Here is a 15,640-nt window from a genome sequence, read left to right as displayed (position 1 = left end):
TTCGGCTGCCTCGAGTAGAACATGAAGATAAAGTCAGATCGATAGAGCTGAGAATAAAGTCTCCATCATCCAATTTCTGCAGCACTCTTATATCTCGGGCCTCACGTACAATATGGTACACCCCACCATGACAACCGCTTAGCAGGGATCATACCTGCAACCGGGCCATTTTAGCCCGATCGCAGAGGAATATTTATTGTTCAGCTCTCACACGTCTTTCAGCTCAAATTAGTTAACTTATTATATGTGTTTTGTAAGCAGCTGCTGCCCTGTCAGTTCTCAGTTCTCTGTTCTGCTCAGGATCAGGAGGGGTGAATGGACTATAGGGTTGTTAACTCCGTCTATCTCCACTGCTCTTCTCAGGTACACCACGACCTTCCTGTGCACTGTTAACTCCGTTAAATTGTTAAAGAGTATTATCTAAACTGGTTCTCCCAGATACATCGGCATTTTAATGCCCGACTCCCCGTCGTCGACGAAAATCCCCAAGCCACCGGAAATAATGAGCAGGTCGCCGCCGGAGATAACATTGTCAATGGCCTCCTCGTCTGTGACCTCGTGGTTGCATGTCATATAAAGCCAGCGTCCTTCGTCATCAGCTGCTTACAGCAAAAACCATCAAGCATTATTCAAAAATTCAACCCTATCAGCCTGCAACATTTCCAATAGTATCGAGACCATGGCCCAAAAATACGCCAAAGACCAGCCATCTGGCTTCACCAACCGCATCGAGCGAGTAGCTATTGTTGGCGTATGTTAAACATTCTCACTCCCCACCTTATTTCGAGCTCTCTTAATTTGTACTAACATAAACATACTTCCAGGCCGGTGGCTCTATCGGCAAACCTATTGCTCAGGAGCTGCTCAAGACCGGACAACATACCGTTACCGCGTTGACTAGGACGGACAGCACCAGTGTCCTCCCCGATGGTGTCAAGGTCGTGCGTGTGAACTACGACGATGAAGACTCTCTTGTATCAGCCCTGGAAGGCCAGCAATTCCTCATCATCACGCTGGCTGTCACCGCTTCCCACGATACACAGTCGAAGTTTATCCGGGCCGCTGCACGCGCTGGCGTCCCCTACGTTATGCCCAATTCATTCGGCTGGGATGTTCTGAATCAAAGGCTTGCGAAAGATATTCCCCTCGCTGGGGAGGCGTTCAACACTGCTCGCACCCAGATTGAAGCCGCCGGGGTGTCGTCGTGGGTTGCGCTAGTCTGTGGCTTTTGGTATGAGTTTAGTCTTGTGAATGGGGAGCCGTGGTTTGGGTTTGACTTCAAGGAGAAGAAGGTTACGTTCTTTGATGATGGAGAGACGAAGATTAATGTCAGTACATGGGAGCAGTGTGGGCGTGCGGTTGCAAAGCTCCTCAGTTTGAAGGAGCTGCCTGAGGATGAGAACGACAACGAGCTTGCGTTGAGTAACTGGCGGAACAAACCGGTTTATATGGACAGTTTTGAAGTGAGCCAGCGTGACATGTATGAGAGCTGGAAGCGGATTACTGGAGATACTGACGAGGACTGGACTCGTGCGACTGAGCCTGTGACTGAGCGATATGCGCGAGGGCTCGAGCTTTTGGGGAAAGCAGACCGCTCAGGCCTGGCGTTGGCTATGTATTCGCGGAATTTCTATCCCACTGGAGATGGAAACCACGGGCGAAACCATGCGCTGGTCAATGACTTGCTTGGTCTTCCAAAAGAGGATCTGGATGCGCGGACTGTGGTTGCGAAGGATTTGCTAGACCGGGGTTATTCTTACTTTGGGAACCGTCTTTGATACTTGCCTTGGTATGGAGACTAATAGACGTGCTTCGATATAGCATTAAGTTATCAGTTTACAGTCATTGGGAGATGAATATAACAATAATTATTCTACACCCAATCTAGGGCTCGGATACACCGCAGACCACCAAGCTAAATATGCCCTATCAACCTCCAACAGAGGCACGTCGACACCACAGGCCCTGCCCCCTCAGTAGGAAAAGATGGCCTCAAAATGATACATCCTTATCAAAGCTTAGTGCTGGAACTCATGCTCCGTACTGGCGCGAACAAACGCTGCTGAGCCCAACACGCTGTCATATAACAGTGGTTGCGTAACATAGTACTGCACACTCGTTTAGCCTTCCTTTCCTAAAATTACTCAAGATCGGTTCCGTTCGTTCAACATACCTCGTAGCTAGCAGTAGAGTTAAGGCTGCAAACGCTCACAGTCCCATTATAACTCAGTGTTCCGTCTGCATTCTCCACGACAAACCTGTCCACAAGCGAGCGGTAGGCTCGAGTCGCGACGTCGGTATAGTTGTATTTTGCATTTCCCTTGTGTTTGGGATTGGTGCGTTTGTCGTCCAGAAGCCCAATTCGCACCCCCTTATACAAGGAATACGTGAACATCGCCGACGCACTAGATTCTATGTAGTTACCTTTCCGTCCAGGTGCCGACATGACTTGCCACCAGGCGCCAGAGACCGGGTCAACCGCCTCAACGACGGCATTGGCAAGGTCGACGAATCGAGCGCGCCATGTCGCAATTTCTATCTGAGAGTCAGAGTCCGATTCAATGGGCGCGAGCTCCAAAAAGTCAACTAGTGCAATCATGAACCAGCCCAGGGAACGACCCCAGACGAATGGACTGGCGCCGGTTGTGGGGTTAGCCCAAGAGGCTGTCTTTGTGGCGTCGTAGCCGTGGAAGAGAAGGCCGCTTGTTTCATTGTGGCAATGCCCCCATAGAAGGTTGATCTGATGGAAGAGGTCCTTGTTGACCGAGGCTGTGTTGTTGATATCGGAGTGCGAGGTGTATAAGGGGTAGAATGATAGCAGGGAGAACATTCCGTCTAGATAGCTCCAGTTTGGGTAGACGTAGTACCAGAGTCCGCCTATATCAGTTTCAGCACGAACTTCATGAAGAGAATGACTTGATACTTACCGAATCTGTTTCGTGGCTGTAGGTCGATCGAGGTGCGCAGGGCAGAGAGGGTATCCCTGTAGATGCCTTTTTCTGTTTTATCGTATCTAGCATCAAATTCAGTTAGAGGATCGATCTACAATCCCATGAACAAACACACACCGGTAAAACAACCCCTTTCCTGCTGATAGACGGTCGAGGGGAAGCTCAGTATCTTTCGTTGCATTATTGACGACGTCAACAACGCTGTCAGCGCTTCGACTGAGGTAGGATTCCCAGTCTTCTTCCAAGTAATGTCCAGAGGGCGACTCTAACAGGTCTAAGAGGGCAGTCTGGAAAGTCCCAACTTGCATGAGCGACGATGAGTCACCTTCTTGCTCAACAATGGCCTGTCCGCGCAAAATGATGCTGTCGGCCATTCGAGCCGAGTAGGGCCGCCCAGTGGCAGCTCCATTGCTGAGTTGGACGAAGGGTATTACGCATAATACGAGAAAGGAAAGCAGAGGGCTTCGCAGCCACATTTTGCTAGATACACTGAACATTCTCTGCGCTCGATGGCAGAGACTACTGAATCACTGTCAGACGAAGCCCCTGGGGAGCTCTGGACGCCTCGTTGACTAATCATATGCTGCATGCCGATTACTACCGTTCGAAGAATGCCCTGCTGCCAGTAGTCCATGGCTCTCTTACAGAACAATGCTGACCTCAAATTCTGGGGGCACTCTGATATTCCCCCAGAAGCAGCAAGTTCCTGGTGTTTTATTCTGACCACCCAAGGGCATTTTCGCTCCAGTCCGTGCTCGCTGTGTAGAAGATTTCGGTTGCTTCGGTGCAAATCTGTTGGCAGCAGCATAACAGTCTGGTTATTGTCTCCGGATGTCCAGATTCATATGGGCTGCAAGTTCCAGAAGGTGTTCTGTCAGCGCGGATATTACTATCCGGATATTTGTTGTAGTCTCTGCATCGGATGCTGCAGATCGTCTCTCTGTTGTGGTGGTGTGGAGGGATTCGGTGGCGCTGGGTGCGATTTCTGTGTATATCTGTTTCATTTTCTGGCTTCGCGTACTATCGTTGCTGTTGTTATGAGTCTGGCGTTAGGACATACGCGCGAAGTTGTTGAAAGAGGCGAAGAAGTTGATTATTGTGTCCCTGAATGCCACGGTGTGAGACTAAGAGGGATGAGATAAAGCGACCAAAACTGCAGCCTCCAGACAATCAATATGCAATAATGCAACCAACAAGCCAGCCATCTTACACAGCGCAATATAGGCACGGCCTCATTATCCGTATCAAGCCCCAGCTCTGATACAAACACCCTTCCCCCAATCCCCAAAATCCTTCCTTTTGAATCCAGGCAGCTGGAGATTCGATCTGCCCCGGTGTCTAGGACAATTAATCCTCCTCTTTGTACTCGACCCCATCGACGTGGAGACCACAACCGCACATACTCTCCCGCTCTCTTCAGCCCGCCCACACCTCTGTATATAGTCCTGCTCGGGATCAAGCAGGAGACAGTCCCTGGTATGTTTTTGGGTGCAGTGCGGAAATCGGGTGGGCGTTGCGTGGATCTTGTAGCACATTCCGAATTCAGTTTCGTTCGGCTCAGTTGGAGAGGGTCGGTCGGTTCGAGGACTTGTGAGGGCTTGGGTAGGTTAATGTAATCCTTGCGCGTGAGTGTGTAGACTACTTCGAGGTTGTAAATGAGGGTTCAAACTGAAACCTGGGAAATGAGGTATTAGGCAGCATTATCCCCAGGGCGAAGAGGAAAGAGGGGTTTATATGGATGGATCTCTTTTGCAAGGTCACCAGACCTCATCAAAGAGCAGGGCAAGACTATCTCACCTTGAACACAACCACAGCCTATCACAGCCAAGGCTGGCCTGGGAATCAGCCTTGCTGCATTGCTTGGCTACGTACCTGCGGCTCTTCGTATTGAGGACTGGAGGGAAATGCTCCTGAGGCTATGCCATGATTTTTTGGGGCTGTTACGATAGTTGTACTATTTGAAACAAGAGCTTGGTGGTATTTGCAGGCTATAATAGGCAAAAGTGGTTCATCTTCGTTAAATTGGCTATCAATACTTCAGTTAAAGAACGTATAGATAGACCAAGTGCGGCCCAGAAAAGCGGGCTCCAGAATCGAAAATAAATTAGCGGTCAAAAAGAAATGAAAACACTCGTAAGGGTCTCGCGACCCGAGTCATAACCCTGCGTTAAGCCATACATATTCTTGTTCTTGTGACACTCAAAAATAACAAGTCCGGTCGCGAGCAGACATATAAAGCAGTAGGTCGTGCAGATTCATGTTCATATATACAGCAGTCCAGTTTGAGTCCGGAACGGGAGAGAAGGGAAGTCGTGTGCAATAGAAATTATGAGTTAGTGATTGAGGCGCTCAGTCCTTCTTGCTATCTTTGTCGAGCGGCGGCGAAGCCAGGGGACTGCGGTTTGGTGAAGGGGACAAACTCCGCTCCCATTCGGCCATTAGATTGCTGAGTTTTGACGGCGTGGTCTGTGTCATTGCAGGCCAGGGGATACCGTCCGTCATGCTGGGGTCGGGGATATCACGGCGCCAATCGAGGCTAAGAACGCTATTAGCGACGTAATTTCACAAGGTGACAATAAAGAAAACGAGAGTAATCACGCTTCGCAGCCCAAACCTACCTAGCGCTAGTACGAGGACTACTCGTCTGTGTGACCGGAGACTGGTCCTGTCTCGACTCGATGGTGGATCGGCTCGAAGATGGCGTGTGCGATTTCTTTGGCTCCGGTGTATCCCAATCATCCCAGGTGTCGTCCACGTCGAGCTTGTTGGGATCTTCGGCTTTGTGATTGTTCGGCCCGCTGGGGGTAGTAGGCGTTCTGTGAGTGTTTGGGGACTTCTGCCCAGAAGAATCAATGCCGAATTCACCCCAGAACGACGCGTCTATGTCCGCCGACTTGGAGCCATTACCAGTTGCTTTTGTTCCCGGACTCTTCCTCCCTGAGGGCGAGCGCGACAACGCTTTATCGGTCTGAACAGATAGTCGGTCTCTGCTTCGCGAGGTTGAGCTCGAATCACGGTTGCGGGAAGGTTGCATTGTTCGTGATTCAGTGGCGTTGATCCCTTCATCTCCGACTGTTGCTTGTCTGATATCTTCCAGGAACGTCCAGAGCCCCTCTCTTAGATCCGACGCCATCTGTTTTCCAGTCCGCATGAGTAAGTCTCGCGAAGGAGGCGGCACCGGCATCGTCTTCCGCCACTCCGAAACCATATCCTGGGTCGGACTCATTGCAGGCGCAGGAGGAGTGCGATCAACGGATGGCATGGTGGCTGATCGTGGAGGCCGGCCAATACGATCGCCATCCACTTCGCCGGAACCAGTTTCAGAACCTGACTGTTTGCTGTTCACAGAACTCGTTGTTGGAGAAAGCAATGACAAGGCTCGCGTATGAGACCCTTGAAACACCCGTCTCCCACTCGCCGACACAGACGTTCCACTTGCAGCTGCAGCTGCGAGCATGGTCTGGCGCCGTTCCAGCTCCCGGCTGAGTCTGACTTGGGGCACCACGGGACTCGCGCTGCCGCTGGTACTTGGCTCCCTGCTATGCGCAGCTGACGGAGACGCACCGGACACTGCGTCCGGAGATCTGAGAGGTAGCATAGCCTCCGCACGATGAGTGACTTCGGTACGTTTCCTTGTCTTCTCCGATGACGTCCATTGCTTCTTCAACGAATTCAGTTCGGTCTCCGCCCGGTGTAGTTCTTCTCGCAACTCCAGCACCCTTCGCTCCTGCGAGGCGATCGCCGTCAACAGACTCGTGCCATCATCTTGTCCGTCGAAGGGAGGGGTGGCAATGGTATGGGCGGGGGATTGTCGAGCGGACGATCGGGTAACGGGCGTCATCGATCCTGACGGGGAGGACGTTGCACTCGGGTCAAAAGTAACTCCCTGGGGGATATTGATGGGGAAATTCAAGGTCAAGCGTTTTGTATGCCGGGCAGCAGCGTGAGGACGAGGAGGGAGAGACGCTCGCTTGGATGGCATACGCCGGGGCGGTAGGGACTCATTATTCGGAGCAGAGTCGGTCAAGGCCCTGACAGTTTGGGACGCTTCCGGCGTGGGTTCCGCCCGATCCATTCCCGGCGACTCTTCCATGGCGGAATAGCACAAAGCAGCAAAAAAACAAGAAGAATTTATCAAGGCGGCAATTCCACAATCATGACATTCCAGCTACGCAGGGGAAAGCGGAGAAATGAAGGACGAGGTGTCTTGAGGGACCGACAGCGGCGGGGCAGCGGGAGTTAAAGAGCGAGTAATACAAAAAAGAGCGTGGGCGTATCGAAGGACGACGAGGGGACTGGGGAACAACGAGGGAGATGAAGCTGAATGAAGGAGGTGAAGAATCAGGAGCAGGACGAGAACGAGAGCATCGCCGACGAAGCCCAGACTGCCGTTAAATTAGTGTTGGTTAATATTAGCAGCCACGCGTATCCTTTCCGTTTCAGCTAGTTCAGGGGCCGATCGGCACAGGCTGAAGCAAGTAATATTAAGGGCGGTAAAGGGCTCTCCATTTCTATTTTCTAGGATTAACCCCCTCTGCTTCTGTGGAGATTGAGGAGGAAGAAATGAGTATTGACTAATGAAGCAGGGGAACTCGTGGTTGATAGCCCTGCGGCCCACGAGCTCAATAATGTCATTGTCGACGATCATCTCACTTATCAAATACCAGAATATCTACTATTATCTGCTATAATCTGGCTAACTATACATCGTGCCAATCGAGGTAACTCCTATCTAAATATACAAGAATCAAATCGCAGTGCCTATAAACACCAACACCTATGTATCTCACAATATAAAAAGTAGTCCAAAATGCGCAACGAAGGAAAATGAGGATGCCCCTGTCTCAGAAACAGTGGTTGGTAATCACAGGCCCAAAGTGGAAAAAAAAATTCAGGAGAATGGAATCACGAAAATCCACCCAGAACCCAGTTCTGGAGGAGTGCCAAGATAGGGGCAAATTAACAGTGTAGAGGGAAAACAGCATCGAGATCACAGCTGCCCTCACGCAATGACGCGGGATGCGATGAAAGCCTCGATGTTATGTCGAAGGGTGAGGGTATTATGTCGAGCTAGGAAACGAGCGTCGGGAAAGCGCAGAAACCGAGTATTAAACGCCTGTGTCCGTTTTATACAGCAAAAGAAACAAAATGTATGCTTTATACTCCGGGCCATCGGTTGCGAAGACCATCGGACCACCGTTGGTAGAGAACATCAGAGAGTTGCTTGATATGCTCCATGCCCGGCACCGGCTGGCTGGGGAGGTTGGCGAGCTGTGGCTGCGGGTTTGGCTCGACCACAGCTGACTGGCGTCGACGGTGGCTTTTCAGGTGTGGGTTGTTCTGTGCAAGAACCAGGCGTGGCCTTTGTGGGGATTCGGGTGGTGGAGCCTGTGGGACGAGACCTGACAGCTTCGGATCGCTGACCCAAGATCCGTTAGCATATGGAGTACGAAGGTAAATTAAGGACGCTGTACTCACCTAGAGAGTTTCTCATTTGTGGCTTTGAGGATGTGGTATAGGCCCTCGGGGTCGGCCATCTCGAGATCGCTCCAGGCTTCCGCAAGTCGGGAAATCGCTTCCCGCTTCTCCTGGTCTGCTGTGGTGCCCAACACCTCCTGGCAAGCGTGGCCTACGGCTTTGCTGTATGCTCGACGGCCTAATTGAGCCTCCTTGCTGTTGCTTTCAGAATATATAGACTTGGGACTATTTTCGTCTCCAGCTAACTGATATGAGGAGAATGAATCTTCAGCCGGAGCTTTATCAGATACGCGTCGGAACTGGCGGACCGTGGAGGGGCTGTTCCCAAACGTCAAGTCCACACCTAATGGTTGCTTGACACCGCTCGATTGCCGCTTTGGTCGTCGCAAGGAAGGACTGCGGTCCGGTGCTGGAACGCGGCGCACAGCGGTATTGTTTGCATATTTTGGCTGGGGCGGCGGACTAGAAATGCGTATGTTTTCCATCATTTCAGAAGACTCGTCGTATAGAGGATCGTGAATAATAGATCCGCTATCGGAGTTATCGGAGTCCTCGCGAATGATCATCGTGGGTGCTTTGACGGTATCAAAGACCCAGTCATCATCGTCCTTCAAATGTGTGATAGTATTCCTAGGTAGCGAAAGCAGTCAGTCGTCGGCGTCTCTAAACTGGACAAAGGTCACATACAGAGATTCCGCATAATACTTCACGTTTCGTGACACACCTCGTCCACCATCCCAGTCCTGCTTGCGGTGGATAAGCTCTTGCAAGGCCTCCGTCTTGCCAGCGTTTCGGATGAACTTGTGTCGCAGAAGTTCCTTCGCACTAGGCCTACGCTCGGGGTCCTTGGTCAAGCACTGCGCGATGAAGTCTCTGAAGGCATTGCTATATCCATCGCCCTGCAGCCGAGGAGCAGGTTCCTTCGGGATCAGGAATAGAACTTTCATCGGATGAGTGGCAGCATGCGGTGGCTCTCCGTTAATCATTTCCATGGCTGTAATACCTAACGACCAGATGTCCGCCTTGTAGTCATATCCAGCCTGTTGAATAACCTCCGGGGCCATCCAGAATGGGGTTCCGACGAAAGTATTGCGTTGCGATTTGATATTGGTCAGCTGTGCCGCAACTCCGAAATCCCCCAACTTGACCTTGCCGGTGTGAGAAAGAAGAACGTTGGCAGCTTTGACGTCACGATGAATTTTTCCCTCGCAGTGCAAGTAGTCCAACCCTTGCAGAAGTTGTTGACAGACAATCGCAACGTGCGCCTCGTTGAACACTCCGGGTTTGAGCTGTTACACCAAAGTTAGCCATAATTCCGCACACCACAAAAAAAGGCAGCTAGCTATTACCAAGTCAAGGCACGATCCGCCACCCAAGTACTCCATCACAATCCATAGTTTATGTCCTCGAAGGAAACTTGCGTAGTACTGGGTAACGTAGGGGCTTGCGCACGTCGCCAGAACCGAGATCTCTTGCTGAATTTCTTGGATATCATCTTCGCTCGACTCAAGATCGATCTAGACAAGGATGCGAGCGTCAATTGGGTGGCCAAAATTGAGGCGAAGCCATTCCACTGGAGGACTTACATGTTTAATCGCAACAATTTCTCCCGTGTACTTGTCGATTGCTTTGTACACCGTTCCGAAACTCCCACCTATGCGACGACCAGTCAGACAAGTCAATTAACCCAGCAAGGTCTTGTTTTCACTCACTTCCCAGCTCCTCCATCATCTGGTACTGGCTTGCCATATCGCCCGCCATTGTTCGCGACATCTCTGCCAAATTTGAAGCTTGAAGCTTGCTCGAAGCTTCGGGGTGGGGAGCAGAGAGAATGCTGAAAAGATTGAAAAGCAAAAACAAGGGGCGACCCGCACAGCTACCTGATTCCTGTCCAGCAAGAGCCTGTCGCTGAGCTGAACAGGTCAAATAAACCAACTTGGAGAGGTGGAAAGGCAGCGGGACAGGCACTCGAAGTAAATCAATTAATCTTTACTTGAGGGGCCCCGAATAGTCCATCGCATCCAATGGATGACGCTGCCGAGGAGCCATGGGTCGGAGGAACAACAGAGGCCGTAGTGCATGGCAACCACGGGCGCTAGCTTATTGATTAGTCACCACCAGCGAACAGTAGGTGCCTCAGGCATATATATTCTACAAACTATATATGGATATTGTTCAACGTCTAACAGGGCTGTATTTTATATGCAAATGGGTATGTAGCTTTTTAAATGTACTTGTACGGGTTCAGAATTCCGTTCTACTGATTGTTAGTGTCTATCGTGGAATCTCGTTCTGGGGAGCACTCACCGGATCATACAAACCCTTCAACTGCTTCATAAGTTTCAGGTTAGTGTCGTTTTGGCTGTAACCGATGAATTCTTTCTTCGCAACACCCAGACCGTGCTCGGCACTGATGCTACCATTCCGCTTCTGGATCCACTCATACACCCAAGGCTCGATCGCCTTCTCGACGTCCTTGCTGTACTGTCGGACAGCAATGTTAAGATGCAAGTTGGAATCGCCCATGTGGCCGTAACCGACGACGGCGCGGACGGGGAAGGAGTCATCATCTCCAACGAACCCCATCTTTGTCAGCCGTTCCCGGCAATCATCCACCAACTGGTACAGTTCGGGTAGAGGAATCGAAACGTCGTACTTGTAGGTTCCGCCGAGGTGGCTCAAAGCCTCTGTGATGCCCTCACGCCAACGCCAGATGCTGTGGAACTGAGTCTCATCCTGAGCCAAGACACCGTCGGCGACGATTCCTTCGCCCATGATGCTCTCCAAGAACGTTTCCAGCTTCTCCATGTCGTGGTCAGCGTTGGATCCGCTGGTCTCCACCAGGCAGTAGAATGGGTATTCGCCTTCTAGAGGGTACTTATTACCAGTACTTGAGTGGACGAGTCGCTGAGACCGGCCATCCATAAGCTCAAACGCAGAGAGAATCTCAGATAGCTGCTTCTTAGCCTCGCCAAACGCTTTCTGGACCTGTTCGTAGCTCTCAATACCAAAGTAGGCGACATTGACGGCCTTTGGTCGAGGAGGACAAATAATTGAGACACCAGTAATGATCCCGATGGTACCCTCAGAACCGATGAATAATTGTTTCAGATCATAACCGGTATTGTTCTTTCGCAGCGTTGACAAGCCGTCCATAATTGTCCCATCCGGCAAAACAGCTTCAATGCCAAGCACTGTCCCATGAAGACTGCCGTATCGTAGCAAGCGGAGCCCTCCGGCGTTCGTGGCGACATTCCCTCCAATATGGCACGAGCCCTTGGCACCAAGATCAAGAGGGAAGAGGTGGTGTCGCTCAGCCAGGTACTGGTCCGCCACCTCAAGGATAACACCAGCGTCTGCAACTAGAACACCAGAAGCCTCGTCGAACGAGCGGATCTTGTTCATCCGCGAGGTATTGAGAACGATCTCGTCGAATACCGGCACGGAACCCCCTACCAACCCAGTATTTCCACCTTGCGGGACAACAGCTAATTTCTTGCCATTGCAGTATTTCAAGATCTCACTAATCTCCTCCTTCGACTGAGGCTTGAGGACAAGCTTCGTGTGCCCACGGTATTTGCGCATCCAATCGCCGTTGAAGGGCTCGATATCATCCGTCGCATCGGTCGTTACGCCATCGATCACAGCTGATTCGGAGCCGAGGAGCTCCTTGAAGTATTTAACATCCTCCGCGGTGATTTCGGCGAAGTTGGGGTTTCTCTTGAGGGTAGGGTAAGCATCGCTCGTGTACTTGACTTCTTTTGTTGCCCGTAATGTAGGAGCTTGAGAAAAGTTGCGAACGGCGGGCACCGGGGCGATCTGAGAGACAAGAGGCCGTCCAAGAAAACGCGGCTTTGGCAGGCGAGCCCGCCGAAGGGCGGCTGAGAAATTCCTAGCCCCGGACATGGCGCGATTGGTGACAATTGATATTGCAGGCGACGAGGACCTTTAAAAGCTTGGATGCAGTTTGGGGCCGGCTCGGAACACTCGCTTATTCAGCCCGCTGAAGCCGCCCGGTATCGGGCTGTACAAGATGCCTCCGCCTGTAGCTTTATCGCGCGAATAATAGCACGCTAATATGGAAAATCTCGTAATTGTTCGTATTCAAATATCCGCCTAGATGGCGGATAGGGATCATTCCCACGGCGTTGTTTTCTTTCCTTTGCTCCAACGTTGTCATGGAAGAGTCAAAGGTGGGGGGTTGAGCATGCTCATTCTCGCCAGCGTCAGGGACCTTCCACAGTATTTCAGCTCCTCCATGGAACTGAGTCTGTACCCAGTAGAGTGAAGGCTCCGCAGAAATTGGAGATATCGGGCCATACATGGTACATTAAGTACATCTATATTCAGCTCAGCGACTACCATAGGGCGTAAGAACGCGTTCAGACCGTAAGGCAAGGGTAGTTTGCTATTATTTACAAAAACGTGGTCAATCGACGTAGAGATTAATTTTTTTTTCTCTTCTATTTCTAGAGTTCCTGCAGATGTTTTAAATTAAACACCCAATACGAAAAAGAAAAAAAAAGTAGTTATTGGGCCCGAACCGCGATTCGAACGCGGGACCTCTCCCATTTAGGTTTTGCACCAGGATTGTTACACCCGCTTCAATTCTGTTAGTTGATATTTACGGTAATATTATACGTCGGAGATACTCACAAGGGAGAATCATACCACTAGACCATCCGGGCTGTTGATGTCATTAATTTTACCAGTATTTTCTAAAGTGTCATATCACGACGATCGATCATATATTTCGTTCAGCTGCCTAATTATTTGTTTTCTAGTCTCCAGGCCGGATGAAATTGAAGTCGAAAACCAATACACAGTACCTACAAATCATACTAATAGGCAACCACTCGTGGTTTTTGACTTGGTTATAGGGTTCCCCTCACTATAAATTGATAACCTCTCACCGTTTAGTTGCGCTTTTAGTGGGTCAGGCGATTTGTATACTCCGTAGTATATATTGGTTCCACCACATGCATCCGTTCAAACAACAATGTATAATCAGTATAACTACTATGAAATTTAGAATTGTAGACATAAAGTTGAGCAATCATGGTTCCATTCTTGATATTAACACTCCATCTGATCTCCAGAGTTGGCAGCTATCATCAGTGAAATAAGTCTTAGGTTTGGTCTCGGCACTGACGTTAAGTACCTGCCTCACAGCGGACTCATGAGCATCGAAGTGCCGCCGAGGTCGTAGTTTCATTAATTCGAGCGAACAGCCTGATACCCAGTCCATGAAGGTATTGGCCTTGCGGGCATTCGTCTCCCCATAATTCTGAATGTACCTTTCGTTACCCAGATAGGAAGCGAGAAACGCAAGTTTAGCTCCAGGATCAGTATCCCTAGAATCCAGCGCCCAGTTATTAGGATGTTTGTTTCCAGAATAGATCTCTGCTTTAAGTTTTACCTCGCATGGCAGGTCCTTTTTGGATGTGCCAGGAAGAGCAAGCATGATAGATGCCATGCTTGGAGGGGCATGTACTTGTATTGCTCTCGTACTTGTGCCCCAGGTCCCGGTGTACTTCAATCCTTCCTCCCCCAAAATAGGCATACTACGCTTCCGCTGTGCCTGGCGTCTTGAAGTTACTTTTCTTCGTGAAATTTCTGATTGGAAGACTAGGCTAGCAGGACAGCTATCCATATCAAACCCAATGTCGGTTGGGAACATATCTTTGCAGGCAATATCGGAACCGACGTCATCCATATCTAAGAAATGGTTCTCCTGTGGTGAGCTTGTCTTCATATTGTTCGACTTTTTGACCGCAAGCTGCTCCACTTGCATTGCTTCATGATCGTTTATGTTGCCAAGAGACTCGCAGACTATATCACAAAGCCTGTAGTTTGTGGGTTGAACGGCCTCATACAGCGACATCGCTTTTTCTAGTTGGTACTTTGTGAAAATAGCCTTCCTGTGGGTATTTGCCGTGCATAGCTCTAGCGGCCTTGCATTGGCGAACTCATTTGGCTTTCTTCGCAACGTGAACAGTAGTAAAAGAAGGCCCCGTGACAAGGAGCCTCCAATTTCCGCAAGACAAAGTATATCCTCAGATGTGCGGAAGCCCTTTCTAAAAAGAAATGCTTGGATGATCGGATTCATGTCGGACTCAGTCATTATTGCGGCGCCATTATTCTCCTCGCTGTAGATCCGCAAAATATGATATACAGCCGATGCCGTATTACAAAAATACGGCCGAATGCCATGCGTGCCTGTCAATGCTGCTGCAAATTTAAAGATCTCGGAAATCCTTTGCGCAGACGGTCCTGGATTCGCCCAAAGGCTCAATAGCGAAGAGGGACACTCAAAGTATACCCTCTTTAGTTTCCCTTGTTCCTTTTCAAAAAAGCCAGAAACCTTGCCACAGTATAGAGGAATTTGAAAATGATTGAGTGACTCTGTTGGTATCCCTGGAAGAATGTACTTAGAAGTGCCCTTTCCGTCAAGTATTATCAGCTTTAGGCCACTGTCGCAAATGACCTGCTTATTAAACCGCACGAGCGCGTCTTTGATATCAGATGATGCCGTGGGTGATGAACAAGCGAAGCTTCTCTTTCGAGGGTCAGCAAACCATAGGAGACAGTTTCTTTCATCAAATCCGCTCTCGCGAATCCCCCATGGTACATGTTTCTCCTTGTCATCAACATCAATTGCACATGTTGAGATAATAACCCCGATGTGCGATGTTAAGTCGCCAACAGGGTAACTAAGGTGTATTTCTTCCCCCGTGATCTGAGAAATGGCAACCAAAAGTTGCTCTTGAGCGAGGATGTAACCCATACTCCCAGTACCGGATGTACCACTTGTGGTGGGCCCCTCAAATACATTGTTCCCTGTAAAACTTACCTCATCACCTACAACAGATTGGAATAACTGTATATAGTCATTCCATTTTGTCATATCGTGACTTCCAGACCATTGCTGAACAGTTGCGTCTGGGACCCTGTTTTCTTCCCTGTATGATGGCCATGATCTGATCTGAGGATCTGGGGAATCAGCAACCGGAGTTGTATATGCTTGCCTGATATGGGATTTCAGATTAATCCCTTGGAAAAGAGGTGGCAAGACATTCAACCCCATGTTCGAGTATTTCTTTGCATCTAACCCGTAGAAATTCATGACCGCGTCCAACGGTAACGATTGAAAGGCCACTGAAAAAGACATCTCGAGAATATTAGGAAAAATAACTGCGGATTCTTCATCA

General features: G+C 49.9%; 6 protein-coding genes and 1 non-coding gene across 7 annotated transcripts; 2 read left to right on the top strand and 5 right to left on the bottom strand.

Annotated features, from left to right (window-relative positions):
* Positions 1–419: 419 nt before the first annotated feature.
* On the top strand, positions 420–2,062 carry ASPVEDRAFT_45521 (aromatic alcohol reductase). The gene is made up of 2 exons (XM_040813313.1): positions 420–751; positions 825–2,062. Exons 1-2 carry the CDS (start codon positions 680–682, stop codon positions 1,776–1,778), a joined length of 1,026 nt encoding a protein of 341 aa, XP_040671869.1. The 5' UTR covers positions 420–679; the 3' UTR covers positions 1,779–2,062.
* On the bottom strand, positions 2,019–3,325 carry ASPVEDRAFT_87423 (uncharacterized protein; the record flags this gene model as incomplete). Its single annotated transcript, XM_040818060.1, has 4 exons — positions 2,019–2,108; positions 2,174–2,877; positions 2,928–3,013; positions 3,069–3,325. The coding sequence occupies 4 exons, from the start codon at positions 3,323–3,325 to the stop codon at positions 2,019–2,021; spliced, it is 1,137 nt and encodes a 378-aa protein (XP_040671868.1).
* A 177-nt stretch (positions 3,326–3,502) lies between these two features.
* Positions 3,503–4,512, top strand: ASPVEDRAFT_45520 (uncharacterized protein; the record flags this gene model as incomplete). The annotated part of the gene is made up of 1 exon (XM_040813312.1): positions 3,503–4,512. A coding segment is annotated over exon 1 (505 nt), but the record flags the coding sequence as incomplete, so codon positions are not given.
* Positions 4,513–5,300: 788 nt separating this feature from the next.
* On the bottom strand, positions 5,301–7,044 carry ASPVEDRAFT_139469 (uncharacterized protein; the record flags this gene model as incomplete). Its single annotated transcript, XM_040807582.1, has 2 exons — positions 5,301–5,496; positions 5,570–7,044. The coding sequence occupies 2 exons, from the start codon at positions 7,042–7,044 to the stop codon at positions 5,301–5,303; spliced, it is 1,671 nt and encodes a 556-aa protein (XP_040671866.1).
* An 809-nt stretch (positions 7,045–7,853) lies between these two features.
* Positions 7,854–10,471, bottom strand: ASPVEDRAFT_312021 (STE20 family serine/threonine-protein kinase). The gene is made up of 6 exons (XM_040810438.1): positions 10,142–10,471; positions 10,016–10,083; positions 9,779–9,946; positions 9,117–9,718; positions 8,430–9,059; positions 7,854–8,370 (listed from the first exon to the last, which is right to left on the bottom strand). Exons 1-6 carry the CDS (start codon positions 10,200–10,202, stop codon positions 8,109–8,111), a joined length of 1,791 nt encoding a protein of 596 aa, XP_040671865.1. The 5' UTR covers positions 10,203–10,471; the 3' UTR covers positions 7,854–8,108.
* An 88-nt stretch (positions 10,472–10,559) lies between these two features.
* On the bottom strand, positions 10,560–12,777 carry ASPVEDRAFT_45517 (FAD-binding oxidoreductase). The gene is made up of 2 exons (XM_040813310.1): positions 10,737–12,777; positions 10,560–10,686 (listed from the first exon to the last, which is right to left on the bottom strand). The coding sequence occupies exons 1-2, from the start codon at positions 12,333–12,335 to the stop codon at positions 10,654–10,656; spliced, it is 1,632 nt and encodes a 543-aa protein (XP_040671864.1). The 5' UTR covers positions 12,336–12,777; the 3' UTR covers positions 10,560–10,653.
* Positions 12,778–12,964: 187 nt separating this feature from the next.
* Positions 12,965–13,117, bottom strand: ASPVEDRAFT_t121. The gene has a single exon. It is a non-coding gene; the product is annotated as a tRNA-His (tRNA).
* Positions 13,118–15,640: the final 2,523 nt, after the last annotated feature.

Source organism: Aspergillus versicolor, assembly GCF_001890125.1.
Source record: "Aspergillus versicolor CBS 583.65 unplaced genomic scaffold ASPVEscaffold_10, whole genome shotgun sequence".
Classification (NCBI taxonomy): domain Eukaryota; kingdom Fungi; phylum Ascomycota; class Eurotiomycetes; order Eurotiales; family Aspergillaceae; genus Aspergillus; species Aspergillus versicolor.
The sequence above is the reverse complement of the archived record's forward strand: the minus strand, read 5'-3'. Positions and strand labels throughout refer to the sequence as shown.